General features: G+C 43.5%; 1 protein-coding gene across 2 annotated transcripts in view; it reads right to left on the bottom strand.

The window, feature by feature from the left end:
- Nucleotides 1-21570, bottom strand: part of LOC106561177 (semaphorin-4B) — a 100270-nt gene that overhangs the window by 43324 nt on the left and 35376 nt on the right. For both annotated transcript variants that reach the window (XM_014124850.3, XM_014124849.3), the window contains exon 2: nucleotides 9138-9571. In XM_014124850.3, coding sequence (XP_013980325.2) covers nucleotides 9138-9291 — 154 coding nt within the window. In that variant the 5' untranslated portion in view covers nucleotides 9292-9571. The remainder of the gene's footprint in view (nucleotides 1-9137; nucleotides 9572-21570) is intronic.

The following is a 21570-nucleotide window of genomic DNA, read 5'->3' as shown; positions in this document are numbered from 1 at the left end:
TCCACCAATCAGGCCTTTATGGTAGGGTGAAGACGGAATCCACTGCTCAGTAAAAGGCACCTGACAGCCTGCTTGGAGTTTGCCAAAAGGCACCTAAAGGCCTCTCAGACCATCCAAAACAAGATTCTCTGGTCTGATGAAACCAAGATTGAACACTTTGTCCTGATTGCCAAGCATCATGTCTGGAGGAAACCTGGCACCATCCCTACGGTGAAGCATGGTGGTGGCAGCATCATGCTGTGGGGATGTTTTCAGTGGCAGAGACTGGGAGACTAGTCAGGATCAAGGGAAAGATGAACGGAGCAAAGTACAGAGAGATCCTTGATCAAAAACTGCTCCAGAGCGCTCAGGACCTTAGACTGGGGCGAAGGTCTTCAATATTTCCAGTTAAGAAGTTTTAGGTTGTAGTTACTATAGGAATTATGACACGTCAACTATTTCTCTCTCTACCATTTGTATTTCATATACATTTGACTACTGGATGTTCTTATAGGCACTTTAGTATTGCCAGCCTAATCTCGGGAGTTCATAGGCTTGTTGTCATAAACCGCGCTTTACTTCAAGCACTGCTAAGGGCTGCTGGCAAATGCAGTAAAATGCTGTTTGAATGAATGCTTACGAGCCTGCTGCTGTCTACCACCTCTCAGTCAGACTGTTCTATCAAATATCAAATCATAGACTTAATTTTAATAAACACACAGAAATACGAGCCTTTGGTAATTAATATGTTAAAATCCGAAAACTATCACTTCGAAAACAAACGTTTATTCTTTCAGTGAAATATGGAACCGTTCCGTATTTTATCAAACGGGTGGCAACCCAAAGTCTAAATATTGCTGTTACATTGCACAACCTTCAATGTTATGTCATAATTATGTACAATTCTGGAAAATTAATTATGGTCTTTGTTAGGAAGAAATGGTCTTCACACAGTTCTCAACCAGCCAGGCAGCCAAAACTGCTGCATACACCCTGACTCTGCTTGCACTGAATGCAAGAGGTGACACAATTTCCCTAGTTAATATTTCCTGCTAACATGCATTTCCTTTAACTAAATATGCAGGTTTAAAAATGTATACTTCTGTGTATTGATTTTAAGAAAGGCATTGATGTTTATGGTTAGGTACATTTGTGCAACGATTGTGCTTTTTTCGGCAATGCACTTTTGTTACATCATCACCCGTTTGGCGAAGTTGAAGTAGGCTGTGATTCGATGATAAATTAACAGGCACCGAATGTATTATATGCAACGCAGGACAAGCTAGTTAACCTAGTAATATCATCAACCGTGTGTAGTTAATTAGTGATTATGTGAAGATTGATTGCTTTTTATAAGATAAGTTTAATGCTAGCTCGCAACTTACCTTGGCTCCTTGCGGCCACAAGGTCCTTTTGATGCCGCACTCGCGTAACAGTGGCATGGGTCCCCAGATCCTCAAAAAGTTCTACAGGTGCACCATAGAGAGCATTCTGACCGGTTGCATCACCGCCTGGTATGGCAACTGCTCGGCATCCAACCGTAAGGCGCTACAGAGGGTAGTGCATACGGCCAAGTACATCACTGGGGCCAAGCTTCCTGCCATCCAGGACTTACTTTTTTTTGTAATTTAGCAGACGATCTTATTCAGAGCGACTTACAGTAGCGAATCCATACATTTCCTGCATTTTTTTTTTGCTTTAAAAAAAACAAAAACAAATTGTACTGGCCCCCCGTGGGAATCGAACCCACAACCCTGGCGTTGCACACACCATGCTGGCGTTGCAAACACCATGCTCTACCAACTGAGCCACAGGGAAGGCCGATGGCGATGTCAGAGGAAGGTGCAAAAAATTGGCAAAGACTCCAGTCACCCAAGTCATAGACTGTTCTCTCTGCTACCGCACGGCAAGCAGTACCGGAGCGCAAAGTCTAGGTCCAAAAGGATCCTTAACAGCTTCTACCCCCAAAGCATAAGACTGCTGAACAATTAATCAAATGCCCATTCGGACTATTTACATTGACACCCCCTTTGTTTTTACACCGCTGCTACTCAGTTTATTATCTATGCATAGTCACTTTACCACTAACCAGCATGTACAAATTACCTTGACTAACCTGATACCGGTAAACCTGTATATAGCCTCATTATTGTTATTTCATTGTGTTACTTTTCATTTTATTTTTTACTTTAATTTATTTAGTAAATATTTTCATAACTCTATTTCTTGAACTGCATTGTTGGTTAAGGGCTTGTAAGTAAGCATTTCACGGTAAGGTCTACACCTGTATTCGGCACATGTGACAAATCAAATTTGATTTGATTTTGAATTGAAGACAGCACAGGAGTGGCTTCGGGACAAGTTTCTAAATGTCCTTTAGCGGCCCAGCCAGAGCCTGGACTTGAACCAGATTGAACATCTCTGGAGAGACCTGAAAATAGCTGTGCAGCGACGCTCCCCATCCAATCTGATAGAACTTGAGAGGATCTGCAGAGAAGAATGGGAGAAACTCCCCAAATTCAGGTGTGCCAAGCTTGTACCCAGGAAGACTCAAGGCTTTAATCGCTGCAAAAGGTGCATCAACAAAGTACTGAGTAAAGGGTCTGAATATTTATGTAAATGTGATATATATATAAAAAAATGTTTAACCATTTTTGCTTTGTCAATATGGGGTATGTGTGTAGATTGATGAGGAAAAAATACAATTGAATACATTTTAGAATAAGGCTGTAACGTAACAAAATGTGGAATAAGTCAAGAAGTCTGAATACCTTCCGAATGCACTGTATGTGCATAGGTAGGAATAAAGTGACTAGGCAACAGAGATAATAAACAGTAACAACAGCGTGATGAGTCAAAAGTTTACACACACACATACACAGCTCATAAATCTGTGTCATCACCATACTTGTTCTTACAGGATCCTCTGTTTTGACTGTGCACACAAACCAGGTGGTTACTTTTTCCTTTTCAGATGGATCTGACCAAATGTAAAAGAACAGATAGAGAACATACAATAACATGTTGTTCTACCCACAGAGGAAGTGGTCACCAGCCAACTCCTGGGAAACAGTACCAGTAACTCCTAACACAGTTAGAACTGAGCACCCTTCCCGCCTTCTAGAAACCACTTTCCCAATGTAGACAGACCGAGCTAGGAGCAAGGAGCAAGGTCAGGTCACAACTTCCTGTATCATCCCATCTAATCCTATTCTCTGTGGACAAACAGCAGGAAGACAAAACCCACCACAGACCCAGTTCATTGTGGAGGCAAACGCATGACTTCAACATAACTAGAGTGGGAACTGAGTCATGCTCTGGGACCTGGTAGAATGTATGATTACTATCCTGCTGAGGTGAAAAAGCAACATGAACGGTGATAGAATGGTGCAGGGCCATGGTAGAGCCAGGGGCATCTGGAGAGCATTAAGACATCAGATCCACCGGGAGATTCATTAGGCAAGCTGTGAGCCAGCTGTTTGTTTAGGGAAGGGCTTGGCTCTCTCTGGTTAGCAGGAGACTAGAACTAGGCTAGAACTCACACATGGTAGCATGAATAAAACACCATGGTGATGCTGAGAATGCTGGCTAGTGTACACACAATCTATGTGAAGAGGGCGCTGGTTGCCACAAGAGTGAACTGAAGATGTGCATATTAATGGATTGAAGATTGAGTATCATAGAGCTCAGTAGGCCATTTACAGAAAAACATCATTTTGCCTAATGAATAGCTTGGTATTCAGTAGGCAAAGAGGGGCATAACAGATTTCATGGGAACCATAGCAACATTTATTGAGAAAATAATGTAATTAAACTGCTTATTTAAACAGGGAAGTGTTTCCAAAAGCCTGCAATTTGCAAACAATGGTTCACCTCGGCTATAATTTCCCACAGGAAAATAATGTTGTCCTTCCATGATCCTGGACCAGGTCTGCTGGTCAGAGCATGCTGCTGTATGTTGCTGAGTGGTGCTGCTGCTGACCCCGGTTCATCCTCAATATGGTGCTCCACTCCACAATGTAAACCTGCTTTGGCATCAGGCTTTCAGGCTCAGGACCTCCTCATGACCCCTGCTGCACTACAGGGAGAGGCTGAGCATCAGCACTGTGTCATGACCTCATGTAGTCAGAGTCCTTGGTGTGGGAGGCCAGCAAGGGGCTGATCAGGCTGGCTGGCATGACTAGACCAAACAGTGTGATGGGGTATCCCATCTCACAACACAGGCTAGGAGATGAGGGAGGAAGTGGAGAAGGTGGAGGAGGAGAAAGAAGAAGAGGAGCAGGAGGGGGAGGAGGAGGTGCAGCGATGAGGGTGTTTTCACAAGGCCTGTGAAGGGTGATTTATGAGCAGCTCCCTCCCTGGCAGGCTGGAGAAAGTGGCTGTCTCTCATAAACACTAGTAACATCAACATCAATGTTGTCCTCTTTTAATACTATGAACAAACAGATACCAGTGTGCTGCAACATCTAGACTTTTGGTAAAAGGTACAACAGCATGTTATCACTAATAAAATATGGAAAACATCAATCATATATCTCTTTTCATGGATGAGATAATAAATCAGTGTGATATCCGTGGTTCAAATGGCTAGCAGTGTTCTTTTGAGAAGTGTGACATACAGTATGGTATCTAGACAGAAGCTCTGATGGCTCTCCATACTGCAGGCCTTTCATGGGCAGTCTGCATGTCTCTGCCAAGAGGCTGCGGTCTAATGGAGCATGTCTAAGCACCTACAACCAGACCTCTCCCATAGCAACACAGTCCACAGCCATGGACGGCCATTTCATGCATACATAAAGAAGAGTACGTTATAGTAGTTACATTGTGCAGCTATAATTGTGCTTGGTATATTCCTTATCTCGCTTGACAAGATTGTCATTTTCAATCACTTCAACGTGAGTGACTCAACAGGCATAAACACTATCCTATAGGACAAGAACAAAGTACATTCTGATATACATTATGTGCTTTGTTAGTTTCAAATGAATGATGTTCTTAATTATTAGTGCTGTGGGTATGGCCGCTACATGCTGATCTCTACCGTGACTGGCTGCACTGTGTTTAACTAACAGAGGGCTGAATAGATCAACAGGGACAGAGAGACAATATAAACCACATATAGGTGTCCCTTTAAATAGCATTCTAGCACAGTAAGCTCTCCGGCATGGTCTGCATTAAAGACAGGAACAAAAGAGGAGGGCAAAGCAGATGTAGGCTCTCCTCCCTGAACCCATGATCCGTCCTGATAGGCGCATAATGAGAACCAGACCAATGTTCACACCATAACACACACAAATCCCCTTTCATTATTCATGGGAGTTTAGTCTCTTCATTAAGGCGGAGAGAGGGAACTGAAGGGGAGGGGAGAGGAAGGCTGTCCAGGATAATGTTGCTGCTGCTGGGCTGAGGACGGACTGGGGAGGTCCTGGCTGGTCTGACCACACCACAGACATAAGGCTGGCAGGGATGTAGACTCACATATAAGCAGACAGGGCTGAGAGGCAGAGGGGGGGGTGGGGAGGGTTCTGTATGGCCCAGGTCCCTGAGGCTCACAGCATGGAATGTTGCTTTGATACAGTAAACACAGAGTGACACAGCCCTTCAGCGGGGGGCCTGGGAAATGCCATCACACCGGCACTGACGTTAGCAGGCAACGGCAGCTCCCATTGTCAAGCCACTGGCAATCAGCATCCCCATCGCCATAAACATTTTGTTTTCTGTTCATGAGTGTTTGCTTACCAACTGAAAATATGTCACTACTGGACACTAACATGTGCCTATTCCAATCTTTCTCCCAAATCTATATTGGTAATTTAAATGTCAGTGAGACCTCATAATTCCCCTGTCAGGTTCAGTTCTGCAGCTGGTAAATGGTTAGGCCTATATGACTGTAACTGTAACTGTTTCATGAGGGGAGAGACAGTTTCTTTACTACTGAACCTCTCACAGTTTTAAGAGCTGTGAGTCACTCCTGCTGTAGTTACAGTCATTTCCTTAGGTTGACCCGTTGAGTAAAAGCATGGCTCATCATTAGAACAGTGGTAAGAAATACAGTAATGTGATACTAATTACCTTGCAGCTGGTTTATTCCTAATGGATGCTGCTGTAACTATTTCATCCCCCCCACCCTTTTTTTACACACACACAAGTAAGAAAATAGAAACTTGTCCCTACTGTATATCCAGAATCTTGTTATAATGTAGGTATCTTGACATGACTGACTAGGAAAGTGACATTTTGATCTTACATATTTTATGGTGTTCATTCAAGATGAGTGATTAACCCAAAACGCTAATAAATTTTCCAGTCCAAGGAGACGTGTGAAGGAGCTAAAACTGCCTTTTCAGTTTGTGAGTGATGGTGTTTGCTGTTGTGAAACGTTCCGTCGGGGCCGTGCTGGGGGCTTTGTGGAGGCTGGCAGGTGAGAGAGATTACCTGGGACTATAAAGGTCCATCAAGAGAAAGCCAGGATGCAGGCTGGGACAGGCAGGACAGGCAGGACAGGCTCCAAGCTGAGGCCTCCGTGACCCATTTCAATCGTCTCCTCTCCTGGCCTCAGAAGAGCACACACTGGCTTAATCTACTGTAGGTGTAGATATTATGACAAGGCAATCTGCGCACTGTTTCTATGCCAGTATGTGCTTAAAGACTATAGGCTGATCCTAAAAGGTGAGTCATTGGGAACAACAGTAAACTAACCCTACATGCCTGCATGTATGCTCTTGCATTACTTCTATCCCAGGTAAATAGCCCTAAAGGTTTTGTTCTCCTATGAAAACAAAAAATATACAGATTGATGAAAAGTATAGCCTAGGTGGATTTCTAGTGCTGCTCTCTACAGAACTGGATCCATTGTCCACCAAATGGCCTGTAAGACCTGAGACCATGTGTACTGTGATGAATTGGGTTGTAAATCACATTATCAATAGTTCACACCTAACGGCATGGAGCCATCCATAGCTTTAGCATTATGTGCAAACCGTCATCAACCCTGGCAGAGCATTGGTACGTTGACAAATGGATTGTATTGCAATTGCATATCCTTTGCTTCCAAAATCACCAATCAGGAGCCATATAGAGATCAGATAATGAGAGAGCACAAAGTTATACAACTCCTGATCCCTAGACTTCTTAGTTCAACATGCACTGCGCTGACAGAAGACTTGTTCTGAAGACATTTTTGGATATGGATGGTGTAAGTTTATCTTGCAAACAAATGATCAGCTACTACTTAAGTTAACTGTGTAAGCAAACCATTAGCCGAGATAAGAGGATGGCTGCAGAAGAGCAACACCTCCCATGTTGATGGAAACTGTGTGTATGTGTGACATTGTCCTGAGTAAGACCGAGTGCAATGACCTGGTTCATGTTGTAACTACCTCTGACCGGCTATGACTTGACAGACCCACCCTGATGGAGCTGCCATTCATGCTCTGGGATTTAGCTGGCTTTCCTGCCATTAAGTTCTAGATGTGGGGTAACACACAGAGCAACACACCCAGTCAAATGCATGGTTTGGAATCTTTTCATACTGCTAAGCCATCATGAATGTTCCTTCATGGAGCTGTCATTGACAGGGTAACTGCTATGGAATGTATTGAAATGTCTTACAATGATAGAATAAGTTAATCAACGGAAACACAAAAGCATTGAAGCAAAATGTAAAACCCCTGACAGGAGCATAATTCTCCCAGTAGGTTACTACAGTATCTTGTACCGAGTAACCATATATCACTAATACCTTGCAGAACACGTTTTCTCTCCCTTTCAACAGGAAAACCATTAATAGTGTGTGAGGCACTGTCCTGAAATATCAGTCGCTTTCCGGGAGCACGGCAGTTAGTGATGGGGGGGGAAAAAATCTATACAGTTACTGTACATATCGGGATATCATTTTTTACAATATATCGTATTGTATCGTTTTGACAGTATTGTAATATTATTTTTGCGCTAGTTGGCTGCACCTGTTCCAGTATTTTTCCTTCTCCATCTTCTTTTTTAAACAGGGAGCCAATTTGTTTTCAGCACTTTTATTTCCATGACTGATCAAAACTCGTTTTCATGGCTCTCTTGCTGCAGCAGAAATACGGTGAGCAATATGTTTGGAACATCAAATCACAATAAAATCACAGTATCCAATCGCAATACACATAGAATTGTGAGAATCGCAATACATATTGTATCAGGGGGTCCCTGGCAATTCCCAGCCCTAATGGCAGCTATGTAAATGCTGTGCTCCAACTCCATGTGTCCCATGGAGAACACACTAAGCTCCTCCACAGGGCCACAGAGCCGGTTAGAGAGGAACAGCCTTGCTCCCATTCGTCTGTTTATCAACACCTTGCCAAGCATTACTGTGCATGTCAGATATCCCTCAAAGCCTTGCCTGAGCCCCAGGCCCCTCCAGAGCTCTCCTCTCCTCTCAGCAACCTGGACGATCCCAGACACCTCCACCCCAACCCCACACTACTCCCTGCTCTTATTTATAGATGAACAACAGTTCTGGGAGGGGAGCAGGCTGAGGCTCCCTTACACACCCGGGTCAGTGGGGAGGGCACACAGTGAGGGTAAACACTCTGGCCTCTCTTTTTCTCTCGCTTTGTTTCTCCAACACTCAAGGAATGCTTGTGTTTCTCACACTATGAACTACGACTGGTCCTGGAGAAACATAAAACCCTTTTTACATCAGCAGTTGTCATAAAGTGCTTATACAGAAACCCAGTCTAAGACCCCAGAGAGAAAGCAATGCATACAGTATGTAGAAGCACAGTGGCTAGGAAAAAGAAAGTCTGGAACCTAGGAAGAAACCTAGAGAGGAGCCAGGCTCTGAGGGGTGTGCTGGGTGGAGATTACAAGGGTACATGGCCTTTAAGGTCGTATCATTATTCAAGATGTTCAAACATTCATAGATGACCAGCAGGGTCAAATAATAATAATCACAGTGGTTGTAGAGGGTGCAACAGGTCAGCACCTCAGGAGTAAATGTCAGTTGGCTTTTCATAGCCGAGCATTCATAGGTTGAGACAGTAGGTGCGGTAGAGAGAGAGAGAAAGAGAAAGAGAGAGAGAGAGAGAGGAGAGAGAGGAGAGAGAGAGAGAGAGAGGGTCAAAACAGCAGGTCCGGGACAGTCAGGGAGGAAGGCAATGGATGACACTTACTGTAAGTGAAGCTGAGTCGTGGAGTGACATCGTCCTCGGTGGCAGCTGCTTGGACAAAGGTGTAGGCCAGTAGGAGAATGAATGCCGGGAGACAGAGCTGGGCCATGCTTATTGTCCACATAGCTCCTCTCCTCACGACTGCCAGCCAACTCATATGGTTTGTCTTTCACGATTTTGGGGAATTCATGAAGAGTGTCTTCTTCTCCCCTGTGTATATTTCCTCTCCCTCTCTTCCTGTAGGTCTGGGCCCCCTGAATGGGAAACTGGTGCGCTGTTGTAAAAGTGAAGCCGGGCAGCTCCTCTGGGGCTACAGATGACTCTGGGCTTGGACTGATGACCTTTCACCTCACACCTCACAACGAGCCTTCCAGGATGGACAGCCGCCTCCAATCAGCCTCCATGCACTCAAACCACTCCAGGGCCTCAGCTGAGATCTGCAAACATGGACAAAAGAACATTCATTCACATTGGCGTACAAACAGTGTAACACAGCTCATATGATTCTTCTCTTTATCATGGAACATTGGTTTGGAAAAACACTCCATTCACGCACACGTCTCAGGTCTAACAAAGAGTTTAGCCATAAGGCTACTAGCTACATTGGAGTTACTTTAGGCTGAGTGCACTTCCCTATGTTTGTATTTGTTGGGCATAACTGGATGGACGTAAATTCATTTCACAGCCTGTGGCCATGTCGGTCTGTTTTCAACTGGCAGAGTGCATCCTTTACCTGGACCAACAAAAACACATCATCTGTTCACTTAACAGGCCCATCAGATCATATTTGACATACTGAGACAAACAGAGTTGAGACAAATACTCTCCTCTCTATGGGGCTCTGACCTTTTCACTACATGTTAATATCATAATATCATAACATCACTCAGCATGTATGGGCATTCAGGTTTTGTTTCTAATGGTAAACAAATAGAATACACAAAGAGAGATGGTTTGGTAAGGATTCACAAAATACTAAGCCATAAATTAGGACAGGATGCTCTCGATTGTGCATCTGTAAAAGTTTGTGAGTGATTTTGGTGACAAGCCACATTTCTTCAGCCTCCTGAGGTTGATGAGGCGCTGTTGCACCTCATATAATTGGTTCAGAGTTTGTTTTGATATTTTAACCTGCGTGCCGTGATCGCGTTTGGTGTGGGGGGACAAAATACATTTATGCACGATGGCGCACGCGCGCAGCCGGTTTGGGTTCCGTGTTAGTGAATATACATGGTTGGATACAGCTACAACACTCCTCAACTCTATATGGATCAATGATATTACATCTTTAATGTGCTTGCCAAGACCATGAGTGGACACCAATGATTTATATATAAACTAGAAGACTACCTGGGGGCACTGTTTTGAAGCAACTGCACCCCATCTTGGCACTCCCTCACCGTTGTAAAATATATTATTTTTGAAGCTATTGAAATTAATTTATTAATGTCTACATTTGTTTTCGCCATCTTTCTTCTATTGCAGACACCTTAATGCACTCTTTAACATTATATTATATGAGTTAAACATAAAAATGTACCATTCAAAAATATATAAAAACATTTTCCTTAAAGTATAATTTTTTGACAGTATGTTACTGTCCCCACTACAACAACAAAATACATAAATGCATGTATTTTTGGCCTTTCAGTTAAAACTTCTTAGGGATAGGGGGCAGTATTTTCACGTCCGGATGAAAAGCGTGCCCAAAGTAAACTGCCTGTTACTCAGGCCCAGAAGCTAGGATATGCATATAGATAGATAGAAAACACTCTAAAGTGTCTAAAACTGTTAAAATAATGTCTGTGAGTATAACAGAACTGATTTGGCAGGCGAAACCCTGAGGACAAACCATCCAGGGGAAAAGAAATTGAGGTCATAGTATTTCCCAATGGGTTTCTATGGTAAGCCCTATTTAATAGGAACCTGGTTGCAGTTCCTATGGCTTCCACTAGATGTCAACAGTCTTTAGAAATTGTTTGATGTTTTTCTTTTGAGAAATGAAGAAGTATGGCTGTTCTTTGTAAGTGTCACTCCATGTGGACTCTACTGTTTGGTGCGCGTGAACTGGAACGCGCTTCACGTTGTTTTTATCCTGTATTGGAAACAGTTTATCCCGTCTTAAATTTTATAGATTATTTATATTTTAGGATACCTGAGGTTGGATTAGGTACGTTGTTTGAAATGTTTGGACCAAGTTTACAGGTAACTTTTTAGATACTTTGTAGTCATGTTGGGCGAGTTGGAACCGGTGTATTTTTGAATCAAACGCGCCAAATAAATGGACATTTTGGGGATATAAAGAAGGACATTATCGAACAAAAGGACTATTTGTGATGTTTCTGGGACATTTTGGAGTGCAAACAACAGGAGATCTTCAAAGGTAAGGCATTTATTATATCGTTATTTCTGACTTTTGTGTTGCCACCTGCCTGGTTGAAAATTATTTTCATGTGTTTGTATGCGGGGCGCTGTCCTCAGATAATCGCATGGTCTGCTTTTGCCGTAAAGCCTTTTTGAAATCTGACGCTGCGGCTGGATTAACAAGAAGTTAAGCTTTATTTTGATGTATTACACTTATATTTTCGTGAATCTTGAATATTGATATTTCTGTAGTTTGAATTTGGCGCTCTGCAATTTCACTGGATGTTGTCAAACCTATCCCGCTAAAGGGATCACTAACAGGTTAATTGAAATACTGTAGAATTTAATTCATTCCTATGGAGGACTGCTTCTTCTAGGGAGTGCCAATATGGCCATCCAGTGGCTTCAAAGCCTCTCAATGGTGTCACCTGTGCACCCCCTCCGCCCTCTATGTCACCAGGCTGCTCGTTATAGCGCACACCTGTCACCATCGTTACGCGCACCTGTGTTTCATCAGACTCACCTGGACTCCATCATTGCCCTGATTACCTTCCCTATATATGTCACTCCCTTTGGTTCCTTCCCAAGGTGTCATTGTTTCTGTTTCATGTCTGTGTGCTGTTCGAGTTTCTTGTTTTGCATTATGTTCTGTTTATTTATTAAAACACTCACTCCCTGAACTTGCTTCCTGACTCTCAGCGCACATTGTTACAATTGGCCAATACATAGCATCAGCAATCCAGGGTTTGCGTACAGTACATCTTTGGTGGACACGGACTACCTTGTATGCCCACAGTTTGTCAATATGATATATGAAATCATCATGAGAAAACCCACAAAGCAGCTGTTTAAGAGCATTATAAAAGTAAAGTGAACCACTGAAATTGAGAGTGTGGCAAAGGGCAAGGCCTCTACGGTAACAGAATGTAATGTGAACAGTATCCCAATTATGTCTAGACCTACACAGCAGCACACTGGAGTGGTCTCCATTACAGCTCCATAGCCACAAGGGCCAGCCCTTTAAATACTACCAATACTCTAGGAGATTGAGTTACACATGAGGTCGGCCAGTCAATATAAAAAATGAGTAAAGTTATTTTTGGTTTATATTCAAGATTCCTAGTCAATAATGTACCTGATGCCAGTCTAAGGCCCAAGCATCTGTCTATGTGGAACAGGTGAATGGCAGTCAGAGGCAGAACACAGATTCAGAGACTAAGCTCAATCAAGAGGGAAATACAAAATGGGGTTATTTTACTGCACACCTGTGATCACGCACTTGAGATTACCACAGGGGAATCTTTTGCTTGAATCTCAAAGAACATTTATTTTGGAATAGGACTGACACCACGACTATAACTACAGCGAATTAAGTTATGAAGTTATTTTCTGCATGTGGCATTTGTCATCGTCGTTATGTTAAACTGCGGTCATTAAAGTTGTGGAGAGGTTTTGTTTACAAGTGGTACTGAATAACAGATGATCAAAATGTATCAAATGTCAGAAAGCCCCTCAGGTTAAGAATGTCTCACCACCACCTGGGAGCCGCAGAGCGCCTCATTGACTATACAATGAATTAATCAGGAGCATCTGGATGAGACAGGATACATGTTTTACTCCAGGTGTCAACACCGCGGAAGGTGTCCCGTTTACTGTTTTAAATTTATGTCTATTTTACTACCCAACTAAATCACTCAACTGTAAAAATGCAAATATGTACGCATTTTCAAAACTCCAACCCAGCTATATTTCTCGCTAACCTCTTGTAGAATCCTAATTTTAAAAAACTGGTCGATTTAAAAAAAAGAATTTAAAAAAAAATAGATCAATGAGTCTATTGCTCGCTTTGAGGACAATACAGTGCCACTGACACGCAACCAAAACCTGCGGGCTCTCCTTCACCGCAGCCAACATGAGTAAAACATTTACACGTGTTAACCCTCGCAAGGCTGCCGGCCCAGACGGCATCCCTAGCCGAGTCCTCAGAGCATGCGCAGACCAGCTGGCTGGTGTGCTTACGGACATATTCAATCAATCCCTATCCCAGTCTACTGTTTCCACATGCTTCAAGAGGGTCACCATTGTTCCTGTTCCCAAGAAAGCTAAGGTAACCGAGCTAAACGACTATCGCCCCGTAGCACTCACTCCATCATCATGAAGTGCTTTGAGAGACTAGTCAAGGATCAAATCACCTCCACCCTACCTGACACCCTAGACCCACTCCAATTTGCTTACTGCCCCAATAGGTCCACAGACGATGCATCGCAATCACACTCACACTGCCCTCATCCATCTGGACAAGAGGAATACCTATGTAAGAATGCTATTCATTGTTTACAGTACCCTCCAAACTTGTCATTAAGCTCGACATCCTGGGTCTCGACCCCGCCCTGTCAACTGGGTCCTGGACTTCCTGACGGGCTGCCCCCAGGTGGTGAGGGTAGGAAACAACATCTCCACCCCGCTGATCCTCAACACTGGGTCCCCACAAGGGTGCGTTCTCAGTCCTCTCCTGTACTCCCTGTTCACCAATGTCTGCGTGGCCATGCATGCATCCAACTCAATCATCAAGTTTGCAGATGATACTACAGTGGTAGGCTTTATTACCAACAATGACGAGACAGCCTACAGGGAGGAGGTGAGGGCTCTAGGAGTGTGGTGTCAGGAAAATAACCTCACACTCAACATCAACAAAACAAAGGAGATGATCGTGGAATTCAGGAAACAGCAGAGGGAGCAGCCCCCTATCCGCATCAACGGGACAGTAGTGGAGAAGGTGGAAAGTTTTAAGTTCATCGGCGAACACATCACGGACAAACTGAAATGGTCCACCCACACAGGCAGCGTGGTGAAGAAGGCGCAACAGTGCCTCTTCAACCTCAGGAAGCTGAAGAAATTTGGCTTGTCACCAAAAAACACTCAAACTTTTACAGATGCACAATCGAGAGCATCCTGTCATGCTGTATCACCGCCTGGTACGGAAACTGCTCCACCCACAACCATAAGGCTCTCCAGAGGGTAGTGAGGTCTGCACAACGCATCACTGGGGATAAACTACCTGCTCTCCAGGACACCTACACCACCCGATGTCACAGGAAGGCCAAAAAGATCATCAAGGACAACAACCACCCAAGCCACTGCCTGTTCACCCCGCTATCATCCAGAAGGCGAGGTCAGTACAGGTGCATCAAAGCTGGGACCGAGAGACTGAAAAACAGCTTCTATCTCAAGGCCATCAGACTGTTAAACAGCCATCACTAACATTGAGTGGCTGCTGCCAACATACTGACTCAAATCTCTTGCCACTTTAATAATTACAAATTGGATGTAATAAATGTATCACAAGTCACTTTAAACAATGCCACTTTATATAATGTTTACATACCCTACATTACTCATCTCATATGTATATACTGTACTCTATACCATCTACTGCATCTTGCCTATGCTGCATGGCCATCGCTCATCCATATATTTATATGTACATATTCTTATTCATTCCTTTACACTTGTGTGTATAAGGTAGTTGTTGTGAAATTGTTAGATTACTTGTTAGATATTACTGCACGGTCGGAACTAGAAGCACAAGCATTTTGCTACCCTCGCATTAACATCTGCTAACCATGTGTATGTGACCAATAGCATTTGATTTGATTTGAAATTCTAAAGAGCCAAAAAAGAGAAGTGTCAGAGAGTTGTGAAGGTCTGCTTGGCTACACTGTAACTGTAGCTCCTGCCAAGTGCCCCTGTCTTTTGTGTGGACTGTTGCGTGCTATAGACAGGGCCATGGTGAGGGCCACATCAGCAGGGGAGGCAGCGGCAAGCATCATTAGCCTTCTTTGTGAGAAGCAAATTGGAGTCAAGTCCATCTGACCAATGAGCAGCTGCTGCTCCACTAATCCTTCTGTTGTGTGACAGGCAGAAGTAGAGACCTACACTACACTACTGGCCCACATGTAGCAGTCAGAGTTTTGCTGAGGCACGCCAACAGTTGAACTCAATGGGAGTAAAAGGAGGTCCTCTCTGACAGCATAGAGATTGCAACTCTGTACTTCTCTCTCCAGTATGGTTTGAATATACTGAATTGTCTCATCTCTTTCACAGAAAACACCATCCAATTTGCTCTGGTCAAGATACCATGGACCATAGCAAACACATATGATACATCTGAATAAAGGATTTCTGCTGTTTCTTTTTGACTCCCTTTTCATTCAGATACAATCAGGTTGGAGCAAACCTTTCTGCTACTGTAGCAAATTTCAAGATTGTGGAAAAGAGTTGCGAGTTTCCCATTTAGGTTGGAATAACATATTTGGCCTGTCTCCTTTTGACACAATGTAGGGAAAATAATATATCTTAGCGGAAACGAAAACAGAAGTCAAAAACATTCACACACTTCACTTTCCAAACGGAACAATAACAGACATTCATTCTCCTTCCTCTCTATGCAGATGATGCCATGGTTCATTGTTGAGGTGGTAAGTGAGCAGATCTAAATTTTCTACTAAGCTACAAGTTTTCCAAGGCATAAAGATGCTTTCCTTCCAATTCATCACCAGCCTATCATCTGCATGAGTACTAGTAATGGTTTTGACGGTCCGGTCAATGCAATGGATTAGAGCTGAGCGATTATCCAAATCATTTTTTGTTGTTGTGGTTATTAAATAAGTAATTGACAGACGTCGGTGCATTGACTTCAATTCCATTTAGTTCTGTTATTTTGTGCGCCCAACATGTCATTTCTCTAGAGAGAAATCAAATAATTCACTAGATAGTTCTTGACATGATTTATGTGGGACGCTGGGCTAAAGGGAGTTGTAGTTTTCATGAAGCAAATATTCAACCTAGTTCAGCGCAGAAATGTGGTAATGCGAATACAATGACCATAATCCATTGAGCCTGTTCTATCCAGCTCAGACAGAGATGGATAAACTTTTTAGCCTGCTACATTACATGCTGACCACACCGCTCTAGCATTGCAAAATAAATTTACACATGTTATTCAATCATTTCACCCACACTGCTCGTGCCGTCTGCATAGCCAGGCACTAAAATAGAACTTGTTTCTATTTGTGATTCTTGACCTGCTGCAGGTCCCGCCTCTCCCATCTCCTCATTGGTTTTTAGGAGCATATACCCACATGGGTGATTGAAAGATGAACTGAGGTTCCCACTCCAGTCCGTAGTGGTAATGCACCTTGAAGTTGGTTGCCAACTGCCATATAAAGTCCAAAGAAGAAGAAGAATCCTGAAGGAGAGATTACACAATGAGGAAAGAGAGGGATAGAGACAGTTCGTGAATGTATGCCTTATCTACTTTGAAGAACTAGTAAAATGATTTAGTCAGACAGCTCTAGAGACATACTAGTAACACTAAAGACAGTACAGTATGGGGAGCACAGAGATAATGTTGTCTGGCTGGCTGGCTGCTACTGCCTGATCAGAGATGAGATGATGACTTTAAGGAATAAAAAAATATTAAATTATAAAATTATTTTAAAAAGTAATACACAATAAATATGTTTTTTCTTTCATGGTAATTTCCTATTTTTCTATTGATATCTACCCAATGTGGATCTGAAATAGACATTGGAATATTTTGGCAATTTAATGTTCACTATTTCTGGCATTGGAATTTTTGCATTTATGTAAAAACAAAACAAACAAAAAAACGAAAAATTGAAAACGGGATATTTTTTACAATTATAGAACGGAAACCGAACCGACTTCAAAAAACATTAATCACTCAGCACTACAATGTTTTAATTGGGTGAGGAGGTGACCCATTAAACTAACTGTCCCAGTCACCATCAGAGTCACTCTACTGGTCTTCCTAGTTACGTTCAGAGTCACTCTACTGGTCTTCCTTAGTTACGTTCAGAGTCACTCTACTGGCCTTCCTAGTTATGTTCAGAGTCACTCTACTGGTCTTCCTAGTTACGTTCAGAGTCACTCTACTGGTCTTCCTAGTTACGTTCAGAGTCACTCTACTGGTCTTCCTAGTTACGTTCAGAGTCACTCTACTGGTCTTCCTAGTTACGTTCAGAGTCACTCTACTGGTCTTCCTAGTTACGTTCAGAGTCACTCTACTGGCCTTCCTAGTTACATTCAGAGTCACTCTACTGGTCTTCCTAGTTACATTCAAAGTCACTCTACTGGCCTTCCTAGTTACTGCCAAAGTCACTCTACTGGCCTTCCTAGTTACTGCCAAAGTCACTCTACTGGCCTTCCTAGTTACTGCCAAAGTCACTCTACTGGCCTTCCTAGTTACTGCCAGAGTCACTTTACTGGCCTTCCAACATGGTCTCAGAGAATTTTGGTTAGGCGAAGGGTTAGCTAACATACTAAGTCGTTGCAAAGTAGATAAAACGCAGTAATGATTTGCAAAGTTGCTAATTAGCACCCTCCTTCTGTTATTGCCTTAAAGCTGTGACCAAATGCATATATAAATCTGTCATTCTCATTGAGAGCAAGTCTAAGCAATGGTAGATCTGTTCTATATGCGCTATTTCTATGCTTCTCTTGCTTAAGTTTAGATTTAGCGTCTTTTACTTTCAGTTTTGAACAACAGTTTGAAACGGCTGAAAATATAATATTTTTGGTTATGGAAATTAGATTTCACAGCGGTTTAAATGGTTAAAAGATTCTCTACATTATATTTGCTTGTTTTGTCACAAACGGAATTTAGGTGAAAAATTGCAACCAGGAAATGGCGGGATGATTTCTGCATAGTGCATCTTTATGTAACCTTCTATCTTATGTAACCAAACCAAACGTAACATGTCATACTAATTTGAATGTCCCAGATTTACATTTACTATGTTATGTCTAGTCTTGGAGACCAAGCTGGACCTTCCTAGTTACTGCCAGAGTCACTCTACTGGCCTTCCTTCCCCGTCCCAGTTTCTGCCATAGTCCTATACTGGGAGAAACCAAAGCATGTGAGAACTGATTCATTCACAAGGCTGAGATAAAAATAAAACCAAGGCCCATAGCAGCAATCCAATAGGGATGAGTGCTTATAGGGAGGCTCAGCTGCATCATACTGTGACGTGCCACTGTGCCAGGGAGCCACCATGGAGTTTCTTAATGGAATTGTTTACGGAAACATACTTTTTCCATTGTACTGTTACAGGGAGCTGGAGAAGTGGATGATTGACAGGAGTTTATTCAAGGCAGAGCAAAGTCTTGAGGTAATCTAGACACATTAACTCAACATTAAAAGGGTAGAGCTATGACAAGTTCAGAGCAGGATAAACTGCTGCAATGTTATCTTTCCCACACAATTCTTTTGCATAGAGGGTTCTGACGTAAGAGAGGTAGAATTCCCAATACACGGAATCAGTCATATCCTGCAATATAGTTCCTGTTGTAAACCCTGGTGTACTGTATATCACTGTATTGCAAAGTCAGTCAAAGGATAGTTCTAGATATAAACGTGTGGGACTCATAAATAGCGGTGCTTGTAGTCCTACTAGTTAAACAGGTGCTATGTCTATCAGGTTTGCAATTCGAGCAGCACGGGAGGGGTCAAGGCTTCCTGAATTCCACTGTGGTACTGTTGACTGGAAAGGTGTTGACTGATATAAATAGCTATGGTCCCCCTTGGTATGCCCATCATCTATACACACACATACCTGTAAACACAGGCACTGGCCACCTGCGTCACACACAAACTGGACACCATCTGGGCAGCCTGGGTCACATGCTCCCAGATGTGTCCTTCGGCCTGTGTTGGCCCCTCCAGTACTCTGCTCTAGTAAAGCAGGTTCAGATGGGATGTGTGAAGGAGCAGATGTGATGTGTGAAGTGGAGGAGGTGATGTGTGACGGGGATGATGTGATGTGTGACGGGGAGGATGTGTCATCTGTCAAGAGGGGCTTAAATGGAAGATCGGGATGCAGACACACACTATGGACCCTGGGCCTGACGCATTGGCCATCAGGCTAGGAGGCCAGGGGAGCAGTGTTGACACAGTCCTACAGCAACACTCATAGGTTATTTCACAACCAGTCACACAGATCTAAAGATACCACAGCTGAGGAAGATAAGGAGCTGCAGAAGCACTTCCGAGCAAAGCTGCAGAGCGCCAGTATCGGAGCCATAGTAACTAACTGACAAAGCAATTTAGGAATTTCAACAGAGAGGGAGATATCATCACATTATCCTCTGGAGACTACTTCCATTCCACTGCAGCACATCATCGTTGCTGTTGAGATGACCCTCTATAGTTTCGTTAGTGAATGGGAACTGTGCAGCCAGCCAATCTGTGTGATGAGGTGACCGAGGGGCCTGGAAAGGCTACATCTCTCTGCCCATTTCAATGTCTACTCCCCATGCCCAGCTTAGCGTAGTTAATGGTTTATTCCATTAATTAATATAAATATGCTATTTCAAAGACCTTTAAATGCCTAATTAAAATCTTATTAAACTCTTGATCAGAGATGGGGACATTCTGAACTTCAGATTTTTGGGAGTGTAAGATTCATCAAGCTGTCTTACCACACCGTCTTTGTAAGGTTCTGTATTTATTTTCTTAGTCAACCTTGTGTTCTGTTTTGTTGTGTTCTTGGATGTAGCCCTGTTTCTTTGTGTTAATGATCTTATCCCTGTCTTTCATTTTTGTTAATTAATTTCACCTGTTAGTTACTCACCTGGTCTCATCAGCTCCTTATTTAGTTCAGTTCATTCTGCTTGTGCCTTTGTGAGGTATTGTTCGTTTTGACTCTACTAAGCCTTTTCCTAGCTCGTTTGTGCGAACCAGTTATAGCCGTCAGTCCTAGTTTTGATTCACCTGCCTGTTTGTCTACCTGTGTATGACCATTGCCTGCCTGTGACCACGATTCCTGCCTTCTGCGAAGCCGCAATAAACACCTGCTGCTCTCTGCGCGTGAATCTACACCTTTTTCTCCCTGAGTATTCATTACAGTATACCTCACCTAAAAACGGAACGGTTTCAGCAGAGCTACAGCGGCGCCTAACCCAGCAAGGGGAGCGTATGGAGGAAATCTGCCATCTTCTCCGCCAACCTATCCCTACTCCTCCGATGCCAGGTATCATAACCCATAGCCCTCCTTTGTTCATACCCATGCCTGGAAAATATGACGGTTCACCTGAGAAATGTCAGGGATTTCTGATGCAATGCAGCAAATACATTGAGCACAACCCCACTAACTTCGCCACCCACAAGAGCAGGGTGGATTTTGTTGTCTCTACTCCCAGGCAAAACCCTGGATTGGCCCACCACCATATGGACTGCCAACAGCACAGAACTCGGATCCGAGACCCATTTTCACACCCTGGAATGACTCGGTCACTCTCCTTCCGGTCGTCCTATAGGAGACCTCCTCATAGACCTTCAACAAGGACGCAATTCAGCTGCTGAGTATGCCCTTGAGTTCCACACCATGGCTGCAAGGAGTGGATGAGGTGAGGCTGCTTTACTTACCGTCTACCAATGAGGGCTCAACAGGGAACTTCAGGCGGAGCTGGCCTGTAGAGGTGACCTTCATGATTTAATCAATACATTCGTATGTCCATCTCCATCGACCACCTCATCGCCGACCGCCGAAGAACTCTGCCACCCAGGAACACCAAACCTTCTCTTTCCATGATCCCGTCCGAGTCTTTCAGAGCCCATGCAGTTGGGCCATGCTCCTCTCCCGTGTATCGAACATCAAAGGCGGTTCCAAGAAGGCCTATACTGTGAAGGGAAAGATCATCTACTCCACCATTGCCCTGTTCGCCCCCACGGAGAGATAAGGGTCCCTCCGCTGCCATGCAGGTAGGAGTGTCCTTATTTCTAAATATATCCCAGAAGCAATTCTCCATCCCAGTATTGATAACCGTGAAGGGGGTTACTAAGTATGTAGAGGGCTTGATAGATTCGGGAGCAGCAGGTAATTTTATAGATCACCAGCTAGTACAAGAGTTTGACATTGATCTAACACCTGTCACCCCTCCCTTAAGGATTAACACCCTGGGTGGACAGCCATTGGGCACGGGCTTCATTACGCACATGACACAGAGCGTCACCCTCCAGATTGGAGTCTTCCACACCGAAACCATTCAA

Source organism: Salmo salar, chromosome 10 (genome assembly GCF_965601325.2).
Source record: "Salmo salar chromosome 10, fSalSal1, whole genome shotgun sequence".
NCBI lineage: Eukaryota > Metazoa > Chordata > Actinopteri > Salmoniformes > Salmonidae > Salmo > Salmo salar.
Note: the sequence above shows the minus strand (reverse complement) of the source record. Positions and strands in the feature narration are given on the sequence as shown.